This window comes from Penicillium odoratum (genome assembly GCF_028828045.1).
Source record: "Penicillium odoratum strain IBT 22623 chromosome Unknown utg000005l_segment0_segment0, whole genome shotgun sequence".
Taxonomy (NCBI): Eukaryota; Fungi; Ascomycota; class Eurotiomycetes; order Eurotiales; family Aspergillaceae; genus Penicillium; species Penicillium odoratum.
In genome coordinates this window covers 5,663,509-5,677,447 of record NW_026643147.1, presented here as the reverse complement: position 1 = coordinate 5,677,447, position 13,939 = coordinate 5,663,509, and the positions used below count along the sequence as shown (strand labels likewise).

General features: G+C 46.8%; 4 protein-coding genes across 4 annotated transcripts; 2 read left to right on the top strand and 2 right to left on the bottom strand.

Moving 5' to 3' along the window:
• Nucleotides 1–278: 278 nt before the first annotated feature.
• N7520_007700 (acyl-CoA dehydrogenase family protein) lies at nt 279–1,763 on the bottom strand (the record flags this gene model as incomplete). Its single annotated transcript, XM_057141634.1, has 4 exons — nt 279–784; nt 840–929; nt 985–1,212; nt 1,271–1,763. The coding sequence occupies 4 exons, from the start codon at nt 1,761–1,763 to the stop codon at nt 279–281; spliced, it is 1,317 nt and encodes a 438-aa protein (XP_056995640.1).
• A 451-nt stretch (nt 1,764–2,214) lies between these two features.
• N7520_007699 (putative protein kinase) lies at nt 2,215–4,491 on the bottom strand (the record flags this gene model as incomplete). The annotated part of the gene is made up of 1 exon (XM_057141633.1): nt 2,215–4,491. The coding sequence occupies one exon, from the start codon at nt 4,489–4,491 to the stop codon at nt 2,215–2,217; it is 2,277 nt and encodes a 758-aa protein (XP_056995639.1).
• Nucleotides 4,492–7,899: 3,408 nt separating this feature from the next.
• Nucleotides 7,900–8,648, top strand: N7520_007698 (uncharacterized protein; the record flags this gene model as incomplete). The annotated part of the gene is made up of 4 exons (XM_057141632.1): nt 7,900–7,936; nt 8,068–8,300; nt 8,371–8,445; nt 8,544–8,648. The coding sequence occupies 4 exons, from the start codon at nt 7,900–7,902 to the stop codon at nt 8,646–8,648; spliced, it is 450 nt and encodes a 149-aa protein (XP_056995638.1).
• A 1,193-nt stretch (nt 8,649–9,841) lies between these two features.
• N7520_007697 (putative copper resistance-associated P-type ATPase) lies at nt 9,842–13,666 on the top strand (the record flags this gene model as incomplete). Its single annotated transcript, XM_057141631.1, has 1 exon — nt 9,842–13,666. One exon carries the CDS (start codon nt 9,842–9,844, stop codon nt 13,664–13,666), a length of 3,825 nt encoding a protein of 1,274 aa, XP_056995637.1.
• Nucleotides 13,667–13,939: the final 273 nt, after the last annotated feature.

Below are 13,939 nucleotides of genomic sequence, written 5' to 3'. Positions count from 1 at the left end.
TGCTTGCGAGTTGACTCGAGATATATATATGTATCAACGATATTTTAAAACATCGCATTTCGTTTCCCACAAAGCTTTTGAAATTCCAAGGAGCCAATTCACTCATACTGTATTTAGAAGTTGACTATTAGATACAGTAACCTCGCACATATGGTCATAATATCACTTATGTGCTCAGATGCTTTCATGTTTCAATGGCACAGGGCTATTTTGAACAGGCCCCACACCCACATAGGGACTGTCTGTCATACCTAGGGACTGGGCCTCTTTGGTTAGACTCAGAACTTTGACTGCCTCTTCTCAAGAGCCTTGCGTCGCGATCGCAAAGCCTTCGTCTCTTCCTGGAGCGCCAATCCTTGCATAATCTCCTCACTACCACCACCAACAACGTGAACCCGAGCATCACGACTGATTTGCTCAACACGGGCACCCTTGCCAGCTTTGTTATACCCAGCACCTCCGAAGATCTGCTGTGCCTCCCGTACACTCTTCTCCAGAGCCCTGGTCGACATCACTTTCAGCAAGGCGGTCATGCCTCCAATCTTGACATCGTCCACCGGCCGATCTTTAGTGAGCTCCAGGATGTTAACAAGCTGCTCCATAAACGCATATGCAGGTTCAATCATCAGCCCAAACTTGAAGATCTTTGATTGGATCGCTTGTCTCTGGATGAGAGGGGATCCGAATGTCTCCCGCTGGACTGCATAGTGAAAAGCATCTTCGGCACAAACGCGGGCTAATCGGAGAGAGGCGCAGGCTAGTGCTAGCCGCTCGGGGTTGAAGTCTATACGATAGTCAAATAATGCAGGGTAGTATGTTGAGAAATGGGCTCAATATACTTGACATGATCAGTGGGAAGCCATTGTTCTCCTCCCCGATTCGATTCTCCACGGGTACTCGAACCTCGTCCAATTCAATGAAGGTAGACCCTGCACAACGATGGTAAATTATATCATGCAGGCCCATAGACAGTATTGAACATACCACTCGCATTCACACCAGAGTTGGACATTCTTCTACAGGTCACTCCCTCGGCAGCGAGAGGAATGACCAGTAGACTGATGCCCGACCGTCCAGGACCCCCCGTCCGCACAGCAGCTGTGCAATAGTCCGCCCAGAGACCATTGGTAATCCACTTCTTAGCTCCATTGACAACGTAATGATCACCATCGCGTCTAGCCGTAGTACGTATGCTCGCTACATCCGAGCCAGCTAGATCACAGAGCAATATTAGCTTCATAAAACCATAGTTCCCAGAAATCATACCTACCATCAGGTTCTGTAATTCCCAGACAAAATCGGATATTCCCCCTTGCAACTCCAGGAAGCCACCGACGCTGTTGCTCAGGCGTACCGAACTTCGCAATAGGCGGACACCCAATTCCATTCCCCGCACCCAGCCCCCAGACGACTCCAACGAACCCCACACGCGTCAACTCGTCTGTCATGATAAGTGAGCACCATGTATCCCATTTTTCAGGAGGCACGTTGCCCGGCAGAGAAAGACCTGCGGCATTTTCCTCAGTCGTCAAGGGATGTACGATGCTGAATCCCAGCTCGCAATGGCGTTTCCTGACTTCCTCGGGGACCTGGCCTGCTTCCTCCCATTCCTGAGCATAGGGCGCGATGTAATTTTCGACATACTTGCGGATCCAGGCGCGGAGATTGTGGTGAAGATCGGTATAGTATGGATTGTGTATGTCGAGTTGCGGTAGAAGCGGCTCGCTGTATGGAGCCGTTGGGGCGCGGAGAGTATGTGCCATTGTAATAGTCTCAATATTGTATAGCGTAGACAAGTGGTTGTGGAGCTACGTTTAGAGCTGATGTGGGTTCCAAGGTTCATTATAGTTCATGCGGGGACGGAACTTGTGATACAGAGAGTTCCCACCCAAACCGAGGCTCGGAGGGGTTATGCAACCGATGTAACCGACTGTTTATGCGAATCTTATTACCATTCTATCGAAATCAGCTTTCTCCGGTGTATCAATACAATTAATATAGGGCTATTAGAGAGCCTCTCGTATTGGGAAGTTACTACGTAGTAATTATCCGATCAGTTTTTGCACGAGAAGAGTGGAGTGGTTGCACCCATGTCGGTGTGTTCTATTTGATGAAAGCATGCCCTGGAGACATGGTTATAAGCGCTCATTATGCATTCCATGTCATCAAAACTCAATATAGATACCCGCAATGCTTGCAAAAAAAAAAAAAAAACTACTCCTGTTGTAGTTTCTTGACGGATTTGTAGATCTGTCGCAAATTCTCCTTCACGTCCTGGCAACTCCACCGCAGCTGCGATTGTGGCATCAACATGCCTTTAATACAAGTGATCAAAGACTCAGCAACAACCTTACCGGTATCCAATTTAGTCTTACCCTGGTCAATCTTGCTAGCGAAGTCTTCAGGGAGAGATGTTGACCCGCGAGTCAGATCGTTCAAGACTAGCTGGCGCTGCATTTTGGTGTTGAGTTGATAGACAAGCTCGAATAAAATGACTCCAAGTGCGTACACATCCAATTTTTCATCTATCCTGTACTCGTCAAAGTAGTCGGACTGTGAAGCTGATGGGTGCGTGTTGGCAGGGGGTCTGTAGAACTCGGTGCCCACAACGCGTTGGATCTTGGGAACTTCGCGAAATGGAGTCACTGCACCACCAGGCGAGTTTTGATCTAGGCGTGACACATCCGCGACGAGGCCAAAATCACCGATTCGAGGGCGGCAGTAGTGGATTGGGGATTTTTCACCAATGCGACACGCTGTGCAGCTTTCTATAGCATAACTCTCGGGGGCACAAAGAAAGATGTTGGCTGGCTTTAGATCGCGGTGTATGATTCCCTTGGAGTGGAGATATTCAACTCCCGAGACAATATCCATCATCAGTCGCAAAGATGGCATCAAATGAAAGCAATGGCGCCTGGAGGGACATCCTGACTTGGCATCGCTCTTTTCGGGCGCTTGGGGATTGAGATAAGCGTTCAGAGAAATAGGGTGAAGTGACATCTGGATATGGAGAATGACTGCCGGTGGTTGGTGACCGGGCCCGTAGCGGCGTTGCATCATCTTCGAGTGATCTTGACTCAAGCCATCGGTGAAAATGTCGTCCGTGTCCCCGAAGGAAGAAGTCTGTCCGTAAGAAGGATTGTTGAAGTTTCGAGGAATAGATTCAATGTCGTCCTCATCCTCCAACTCGACTGTTGAGCTTTTTCTTGTGTTACGAGAAGATGATGTTGCATGGCTGTCTAACCGTTCGATTCGGTTGTGGAAGCCATGTTCCTCTGGAACAGAGCTCGTGTGCGATCCCATAGTGGAATTTTCGGAGTGTTCAAAGACGATCCCCATGCTTGGCTCGTTAGTCCTATCATATCTGGGTTGGTGACTTTGCGATTGCTCATAACTTGGTTCGTCGACATGTGACTCCTCATATCTGGTCTGGGTATTCGGTTTCAATGGTATGTGACCGGAGACATGTGCTTGTTCAACCCAAGCGCCATAGTATCGCACGATGTTCGTATGTTCCAGGCGAGCAAGTGTTCGAATCTCTTTCATGATGGTCTCCAATTGGTTCTGACCTCCAAACTGTAGCTGCTCAAGTCTTCTTTGACTGAGCGGGATCTTTTTGACGGCGTATTCCTGGCCATCAATATGATTCTTGACTTGGTAAACCTCGCCGAAAGATCCGCGGCCTAATAATTTCAGTTCGCTAAATTCGACCGAATAGCGCGACATGTGATTATATGGCGGAGCAGCAGGCCCGTTAAACAACGGGACGCTTACCGGCGAGCTTCCGAAAAGAGGCCTTGATGAGCTTGGTATGTTTCTTGGAATGCTAGGAATGCCCCCAAGAACATCAATGTGATCGACGGACGGTAGATGCAAATTGTCTCCTTCTTTCCGCCAGAATTGACTGGCATTTTCGCCTTCCTCTTTATGAGGTCGTGGTCTTGAAATCAATGCAAGGTCATCACCGCCTTCGATAGGTGACCTCACAGCCGAATTCAAATCGATTTTCTCAAGGGCTGTAATGCCGAGGATGTCGAGATTGTCCCGGTAACTTTGCCTCGTAGCACCCAGCTCTTCTTTCTCAATGCCTTCTGGCATGATACCGTGTGATGACAAGAACTGTGATTTGTATTTATACAACTGCTTGCCCAGGTACTGGACCTCAGGGCTGTGACGGGTGAAGTTTCGACCGGAGCCCTTCCGTGCATTAAGGATGTCGACAGCTCGACTTTGACAGTAAAATTCAAGCAATGCAGCTGTCATTACATTTGCATGTCGTTCTGCATTGGTGTCCAGCGGGTCCTGGGACAGTGCAGAGACATCCTCAAGTGAACTTGATGCTTCCAATTCATCCGAGTTTAACCTCGTCCTCGACCATTCAGATGATTGGCCCTTCTCAGCTTCCTCCCCATTGCTAGGGTTAGTGTCTGTTTCGGATTCGGATTCCGACTCTGATGAGGATATCTCCCCAGCTGGTCTGAACAAGGACATTTTGACGTAGGCCTGTGCCAGGAATGAGATAAACCCGGATCAGAGACACACTCGCGCCATCAATGTAGAAAATGATGACACTAAAGCCCCACGTTTAATCTGTAAGAATGAAGTTCGAGAGTTGCTGGGGCCAAGTTTGAAGTTGTTTGACTTTGGCGGGGTATAGTGCGAGAAGCCGTGTTGAAGATGTCTGAATCAAATGATGGGGTCACTGCTTAACTTTAAAATGCCACGGCGCTGGTGCCTTTCGTGTGAATTGAACACGTAAACACACTTTCAAAGCTGGTAGGGCGATGATTCACCCACGCTTCCATCAGATTCTAATGGTCTCTGAAAGGGCGTGTCATGCGGGTGAGGCTGGTGTTCTGGTTACCCACTTTTGTCAACAGACGAGATGCACTCAAGGCAGCAATAACAACTCCACCTTCAGTAATAGTGTAGATGAAAGTCCACCTTAATTAAAAATTATAGGTTGAGTCGCCGCTGAAGGCTTAATTCTCGCTGAGGCAGCGGCGAAAAGGATGAGTCATCATTATTGACCTTCACCGCCTTTACCATCAGGAGTCAGGACAACCCACCATGCTATTCCCGATATGGAATTGTGTTAAAGGTCACGTTATGGACTACAGAAGGCTAGTAGGAGATATTTGCTGCTTGCTAGATACTAGCACTGAATTCAAGTGTCACGGGTGACGATTGAAAGGCTAGGATTTTATAAGAGGCAATATCTATTTGCCTGAGAATAAGACGTCACATTTTACATTCATTGGGAGTGACCCCGGGTCATGTGACCTGATACAGCGCTCTCGTCTCGTTTAGGAATAGCTTAGTTATGGTCTGTGGAGGCAGTATCCAATCTACGTATCAGAATGTTACTATAATGGCTCGATCCATTATTGAATTAAAAGAGACCCCCAATTCTAACAAAATTGGCCAACAGAGATGTGCATATTATCTCCTTTCGCGATAAGTTGGTGATGGCTTATTCTGGCGACCAGTGTTCTCCATGTGATATCTATAGTCTGCGGTATACTCGAATGCTCTGCAGAACAGCAGTAAGGAGCGCTGAAAATTCAATAGTATACGAGCGAATTACATTACAAGTGTCTGCATCGATAAATTGACGACAGGTGGGGCGCCATAAAAAAACTGCCACACCAACGAAAAGCATAGCTTTACTATTGGTTTAGCAGTGTAGGCAAATAGGTTAATAGAGGTACATACTCTAGAACATTATTGGCGGATAGACCAGATCAAATTTGGGGTCAGAGCGATTATTCGTTTCCGATAGGATTTGGGATTCTGCAGAGGGTCTGATGAGAGAGGATGATTTTGAAGCCATGCTGGATGTCCACAGGTTGCTTCGTAAATTTGGAGAAGGAAAACGAAGGGCTTCTTGTGTAGGGTAGTAAAAAGGAACTCTAGACCAATGTGAAGAGCCAAGGCAGAATATCGAGAAAGTTCCAGCTGTCAATATATCAGACAGAATGAATGGAAAGGAGAAAGCATGGCCAGCAAGTCGCAAGAGCTCGATCTATCTAAGCAGCTTATCTTTATTCAGACGCAGCTCTACGCCCTATACCCTTTATTGACTAGTTAAAGGACTAGTCTACAGTAGCTCCCAGCCTAAAGCATCGATAATTTAGCGCCGGCAGTTAGCACATATCTATTCCTGAGCAAACTACGTAGATGGTACGGAGGAGTAGTAAATACATTCGCTCCATGATTTGATTCAAAATATTCTGGCGATTAAGTTGTCAAGAGTCCTCGAGCTATGTACACCGATGGCGTTGATCTTAGCCTAGGTATGATGATTGTTCATTTAGAAAATAGGAATAGTTGAGAGATTGGATAAAACCCGAAGAATAGGCGCCGGGCCAGAGTCAGACCCACATGCTCAGAAGGCTCGATTCCGAACTGGCGAATATATTAGCGCATTGCAGGATTTTTGCCACGTAACTTGTAAAGATGAGCGGTCTCAGCTACCCACCAAGCAAATTTGAGTCAAGCGTCTGCCAAGAATGTCATGCAACGAAATTGAAATGTTGGAACTTGGGGACTGAAAATGGGAACCTACTAGGAAAAGCATGCGAAAATTTCAGCCCAAATGCCAATTAGTTAATTATTGATAATTAGCTGGACTGTGTAGCTCATGATAAGCCATGGATCTCAATCTATGGAAGATCATGACTCTAGCAAAACGTCAAGTCAAGCCTTTCAGGAATTCTCCATTGAAGTCCTATTGCCCCTGAATCTCCTCTTTCCTTGGAAAACTAAATAAAGAAAGTCCCACGGTTTTGAATTCCATCCACCTATTGATTGTGCCGTCAGAGTCCCACTTCTCATCCAAAAGCTTGATCGTAATTCCTGAATCACTCTTTATCAAGAGGGAACCACATTAATGTTGGCCTAGCCGTGAATCTGGTACATGTACAGCAAGCCACTTCCATGGATGTGGAGCAAAAGGACCTGGCACTCGCCGCTAGTACGGAGTTCAACGAAATTTAAACAATCCACTCGCATAGGAAGTATCTCACCGAATGTATGACTCGGTACGTAAGGAACAGCAGCAAGAAAGATACTTTGGAGCACCATGTTAAACGCCATATTTCAACTTCAACTCTCAGGACCAGCCTTAGAACAATCTATATCCATTTCTTTGTCGAACCTCTTGGTCTACACTTAGTATATGTCAATCGACAGTGAATTGAATCGGACTGTGGTTATGTGAAGTTTGACGAGATCTTCGAGAGCACTATCAATATGCACGTTCCCATGACACCTGGCAAAACAACGAGCGTATAACCGACACTAGCTTAGGTAAATTATTGAACCACTATATTAATAGCCATGTCGGAAGCCCACAATGATACTTGGGGCTCTAGGATTGTGTATATCTATTGGCAGTGTCGGATATTCGAATGCTGACATCCCGTTTGCAGAGATGGGAATATTATCACAACTGAGAGTAAGATTGGTTTCCATATAAGATCAGTATCGGACCAGGGTCAATCACTGGCAATGGCCTCACCTTCAGTTTCTATGCGTGAAGTTGGCAAGCGGCTCATCTTCTTTGTTCCAAAATATACTGTATCTATATAGCAGCAACGCGTAGAGGCTGGTTTCAGGTCAAGTACCCCAGTATCTTTGCTAAACGATTTGGCATCAGAGTCTATGTAATTTATATGGGTCCAGGGGCATGCATTTGGAAAGGTTTCACCATGCACCTTATATGAAGCTTAGATCTCTACTCTAGAATGTTTATACCTAGTGGGCATTGGGTTCCGCGCAGATGCCCGATATCTTCCCCGCACCGGCAGCCGGGTGGTAGGCCCGTGTTCTCCTCACGAAGGCGCCAATTACACCCTCATTGGGCTAAAGTACACGGGATCTTGATCTCATTCCGCGATGACACCCGAAGTGTGCTGGTGCTTATATTCCCCAAGTTAACAGTCTCTTCAGCGCCTGTGAATCTTATTGGTATCAATAACTTGAAAGAATTGAAAAAGTTAGTTATGCTTCGGCATCTTGAAGACTCATAATATTGAAGTAAATTTTGACTTTCGTTTCGTGCAGTGTCTGGAGATCTAGTTCCTCTTACTGTTATTAAAGGCGCCGGCCACGAATTCATTCCTCTCCCACCGGGCGAGAACGCAACCACGGCCGATTTCCACTCCATCCGTACCGAGTCCGAATCGCCTGCCTATTTTACATCGGGATTCTACAAGATTGAGGCTGGTCCCCAAAGGCCCGCTCATTACACCTTTGAGGAGACCAAATATGTTCTCCGTGGTCAGATTGATATTTTGGTATGTTCTGTTCTACTACAGTACTTCCATTGTGAGGAAACTTATTAAAGTGGAATTTCCCAACTGCTAGGACGAGGCGACCGGAGTTACTCACCACCTAGTTCCCGGAGATTTCGCCTTCTTCTATGTTGGATCAAAGGTGAAGGTTGGTAATGGAAATATCTGCCTCTTTCCAGAATTCCGGTCCTTCTTCACTTCACTACAAAGAAAGGGAGTTACTGACGGATCTTTACTCTATTTTAGTTCTCGACCAAGTCTGCAGGCCTTGCCTTCTACGCCGTCACTCGTCCGACTCGCGCTCCCCATCCCAACCTTGTTAACAGAGAGGAAAGCAAGGCCCGACTATAGAAGAATACAAAAGGTACAGACTATGGTTCAGTGGGAAAAGTCTCTTGACATCTGCAAAATGTTGATATGTGATGGCTAGGCATTATTTGGTTTGATTTAGTATACTCTGCTCAAATTTGCTATCCTAGTGCACCTGGGTACGTAGTATCGATTTACTAAAGGATTTTCGGCCGCGTGTTGCTAGAACAACTCATTCAGTCAGCACATGTACCAAAGCAGGTCCAACTTCACCTTTTACAAAAGATATAAAATCCAGATCAGCACACACCTGGCTGCCTTCATTAATAGTGAGCACCGTGTCGGGCATGAAGGAAGTGGATGATAAGCTTGTTGCTAGGGCTAGCTAGATATTGGTGATAATTAGTATTATATTGACTTCGTAGTTATATTAAGTACTGTATTTAGTAAAATCTAGATCTCTGTCTAAAACCATATTTCCCTATAAACCCCCTTAGACCTTATTAAAATTTTTAGAGGGCCAACGGTTCCAGCTAGACCTCAAAGTCACCTGCAAGCGGCCTTTGGCGCCGGGCGGCCATCCGGGGATTGCTATAATAAAGCAGTTATTAGTTGACAGATACTTGATTAGATCACCGGATCAAATTGATACCGGAAAGTCATCTGATTATTAACGATAAGCGGACAGTCAGCTCTCCCTTGGATTCTTTCAGAATTATTTTTGAACACTTTTGAGGTAAGGCTGAGGAAGGTACAGGAGCACATGGTGTAGTTGAGCTTGAAAGCTTCAGATCGTTGGTCACATTCCTAATATCCATCGTCATGGCTCTCGCTGATTGGAATGTAGTTGCGGTATTTGTGCGTGATTTGGACGGGGACCGCGCACAAATGCCGCATCGCGCCTTTCGAACGCCCTCCACCTACATATAGTTCCGAAGATTTTTTTTTCTTTTAGTTTCTTTAATTAAATTACGACAAAGCCATTGGTAATCCTCCTTGATCCTGTTTCTTATCCTACCTTTGCTGTCTCGTGGTCTCAGATGCTTGGTGGCAATTCGTTGATATCAGATCGACCCACTACCCGCGCGATAGGCCGAACGAGGTTTTAAAGGAACGAGTTCCCCATGCTCTGAATAAGGCAGCTGTCCGTTTCAGATGATTACATATTATTCGGATATCTCTGGTTTTCCACGACATTTCCTTTCAACGGTAACTATCTGACGGCCTAGTTGATCATGTCTACCACGCCGAAAATCCCAGAATATACGTCCAAGATGCAGTCGCATGATGATCGTGACTCAAGGCGCAGTGTTTTCTGGGTGGGTAATATTCATTGCGCCTCCTGTGTGGCCTATGTCACCGAAATTCTCTCCGAAATCCCAACTGTCAAGGATATCGATGTATCGATCTTGACCCACGAGGTGCGGGTCACTCATGGGATCTCTGTGCAGCCAGCAGATCTTGCCGCTACTTTAATACATGCCGCTTTCGAAGTCCACCATGTATCAACGTATGACGCCCGGGGTGTGGTCGTTTCCGAACTCGATACGACAGCTTGGAACTCGCGGGGGTCGATGCTGTTCGCCACGCCCCGGACGTCATATTCCAGTCTCTCCAATGTAAAAGGAAAATTGCACACCAGTCGAGAGAAACGTCATATTGCCAACTGTGATGCATGCAAGAAAGAGGACACCGATGGACTCTCTTGTCATTCCACCCTGACCGAAACTGGGGTTCCACATGAGAAAATCACATTGAATGAGACTTGGGACACCGATCTTGAGGCCGGTCAAGGGCAGACTGAAAAGGCCTTGGAGACTTCACCGTCTTGTTGTCAATCACCCACTCCTACTCTTCCTACCACCATAGCAGGGCACCGCTCTCCACAGATTTCCCCCCAAATAACCGACTTGTCTGAAGCATCTTCACCAACAATCAAAGACGAATTTAATGCGCGGATCAGCATTGGAGGCATGACCTGTGCATCATGCGTTAACAGTGTCACTGCTGCGATTGAGGAACTTGATTGTGTCAAGGAAGTTACCGTCAATCTTCTCACAAATAGCGCGACAGTGGTGTTCTTTGGCCCTCGAGAAAATGTCACAATTGTCACCGAACAAGTCGAAGATATTGGCTTTGAAGCCTTTATTGATGAAGTGAATGCAGTAAATCTTCCGTCTAGCCCCGAATTGATCAAGACAGGCTTTGTCACTGAGATTGCAATCACTGGTATGACTTGTGGATCCTGCGTTGGATCCGTCACTCGAGGGTTAGAGGAGCTTTCGTTTGTCACAAATGTCTCAGTGAATTTACTCTCACATAGCGGAAGAGTGGAGTTCCAAGGACGAGAGAACTTGGACAATATTGTGGAAAAGATCGAGGATCTTGGATATGACGCCGTTGTCAGTAGTTTTCATTCTCTAGCAGAGAGCGGCGAGACTACCATTAACGTACAGGCGAGAACAACCTCTATTCATGTTGATGGAATGTTCTGCCATCATTGTCCTGAGAAAGTTCTTGCTTCTTTGGAGTCTCTTCCTAATGTTACGGTGGAAGAGGAGCCGACGGAGAAGCACCCAATACTCAGAGTGACATATACCCCAGAGTTGCCTTCTTTGAGTATTCGAACAATTCTCGCCAGAATCAATGAAGCCAACGATGCTTTCAGCGCGACTATTTATCACCCGCCCAGCATCGAAGAACGCTCTCGCGCCATGCAATTGCATGAACGAAATAAGCTATTGCTCCGTCTAATATTTGTCTTTATCGTGGCTATACCGACCTTCCTCATTGGCATTGTGTTCATGTCCCTTGTGTCCTCGCACAACTCAATCCGACAATACCTGGAGCAGAAAATCTGGTCCGGCAGCGTGACTCGTACAGAATGGGCGCTCTTCATTATGTCGACACCGGTCATGTTCTTTGGTACAGATGTATTCCATATCCGAGCGATGAAAGAAATCCACGCGCTCTGGCGTCCAGGTAGTCGAGTACCGATTTTGCGGCGATTCTACCGCTTTGGCAGCATGAATCTCCTGATCTCTGCAGGAACAGCAGTTGCCTACTTCTCATCACTTGCGGTACTCATTGTTGACGCCGTTGTGGGAAAGAAGACAAGTACAGCCAGCACAACCTATTTCGACTCGGTTGTCTTCTTGACTCTTTTCATTCTTGGTGGTCGATATTTGGAGGCGTACAGCAAAGCGAAAACAGGTGATGCAGTCTCTTCACTGGGAAACCTCCGTCCATCTGAGGCACTATTGGTTCAAAACAGTGTTGTGGATTCTGCTGAAGCATCGGATTCTGGTAGCATGACCCGCGTTGCTGTTGATCTCCTGGAAGTAGGTGATATTGTTCGCATTCCACACGGCGCGTCTCCGCCAGCCGATGGTACAGTGGTTGGCGAAGGAGCGTATCAGTTTGACGAGAGCTCCTTGACTGGAGAGTCTCGCCCCGTCAAGAAGGAATCTGGTGAACAGGTATATACTGGCTCTGTTAATTTGGGCCAACCTGTGCAAATACAAGTCACTGAGCTTGGCGGGTCATCTATGCTCGATCAAATCATTGCAGTTGTGCGAGAGGGCCAGAGCAAGCGTGCGCCACTCGAGAGAGTGGCGGATCTGCTCACATCTCATTTCGTTCCTGCAATCACTTTCATTGCCATCCTCACGTTCGTCATTTGGCTCGCTCTAGGTCACTCGGGCGTATTACCTGGCGATTATCTGGATAACGCACAAGGGGGATGGACTTTCTGGAGTCTGGAATTTGCCATCGCAGTATTCGTGGTCGCCTGTCCCTGTGGACTGGCTCTCGCTGCGCCTACTGCATTGTTCGTTGGCGGTGGTCTTGCTGCAAAACATGGAATCTTAGTCAAGGGTGGTGGTGAAGCTTTCCAAGAAGCCAGTCGTCTCAATGCCATCATCTTCGACAAGACTGGTACATTGACCGAAGGAGGAAGCCTGAAGGTCTCAGATCATGAAGTATTGATAAATGATAACGACCTTCTGAAAGTCGCATGGGCCCTCGCTCACAAGATGGAGGAAAGCAGCAATCATCCAATTGCACAAGCAATCTCAGCATTCTGCGAATCGAAGTCCGACGTCAATGTTCTTACATCAGACATCCACGAAATAAGTGGCCAAGGAATGAAAGGAACTTTCACCGTGTCCATCGATCAAGCAGAACAACAATACGAAGCTGCCATTGGCAACGAACGCCTACTCAATAGCGTCCTACCCGATGGAGCAGACTCTTACTTCGTCTCAAGTCTACTATCCCGGTTCCAAACAGCCGGCAAGTCAACAGCTATCCTGTCCCTACGTCCTGTGAATTCAAAATCATCTACGCAGTCACCCTTCGTCCCCGCAGTAGTTTTTGCAACCTCAGACACCATCCGACCGGAGGCTATAGGCGTGATCTCCGAACTCCAAAAACGCCATGTCGAAGTCTTCATGTGCACAGGCGACAACGAAAAAACCGCACACGCGGTCGCAGATATGCTGGGCATCTCGCGGTCCAACGTCATAGCCAATGTCCTCCCAGCTGAGAAAGCTAACTTTGTCTCCCGGGTGCATGATGGCTCCGCAAAGGGCCCACACGACCAGCCCACAACACGACCCATCGTTGCATTTGTCGGGGACGGCGTGAACGATTCCCCCGCACTTGCCGCTGCAGATGTGAGCATTGCAATGGCATCTGGATCCGACGTCGCGATCAATTCTGCTAGTTTCATTCTGCTCAATTCGGACCTCAGCACTATTCTCCAACTCGTTGTTCTCAGTCGGCGGGTGTTTATGCGTGTACGACTGAATTTTTGTTGGGCGCTGGTCTACAATGTCTGTCTTATTCCTGTCGCTGCTGGTGTCTTCTATCCTATTGTTAGTGGACACCATCAGAAGACTGCTGGTGGGGAGTTGGTTACTGTTGATGACCACTGGAGACTTAGCCCGGTGTGGGCTGCTTTGGCGATGGCTTTGAGCAGTATCTCGGTCGTATCGAGTAGCTTGGCGTTGAGAGTCGATATTGATAGTGTTAAGAAGTTTCTTGGTTGGAAGAAATAAGGCATGTATAGTGTTTGAGTGATATGGTGCTGAGATACCCAATTTGAATTGTTGTACAGTAGCTAAATGCCATTAAATTTTCGTTTCTATGTATGTATAGTTTGTGATATAAATGCAGCTTCCAAATTCCCAGATAACTCAAATTCTATATTTTTTCGCAGAGTTATCGAACTTCTATGTATAGTTAGATCCAGGCTGAAAATCCAAAACGCACGACGAAGGACTAACAAAACACGAAAAAGGTTGTGTATAATTCGCATGTACATAATTTGT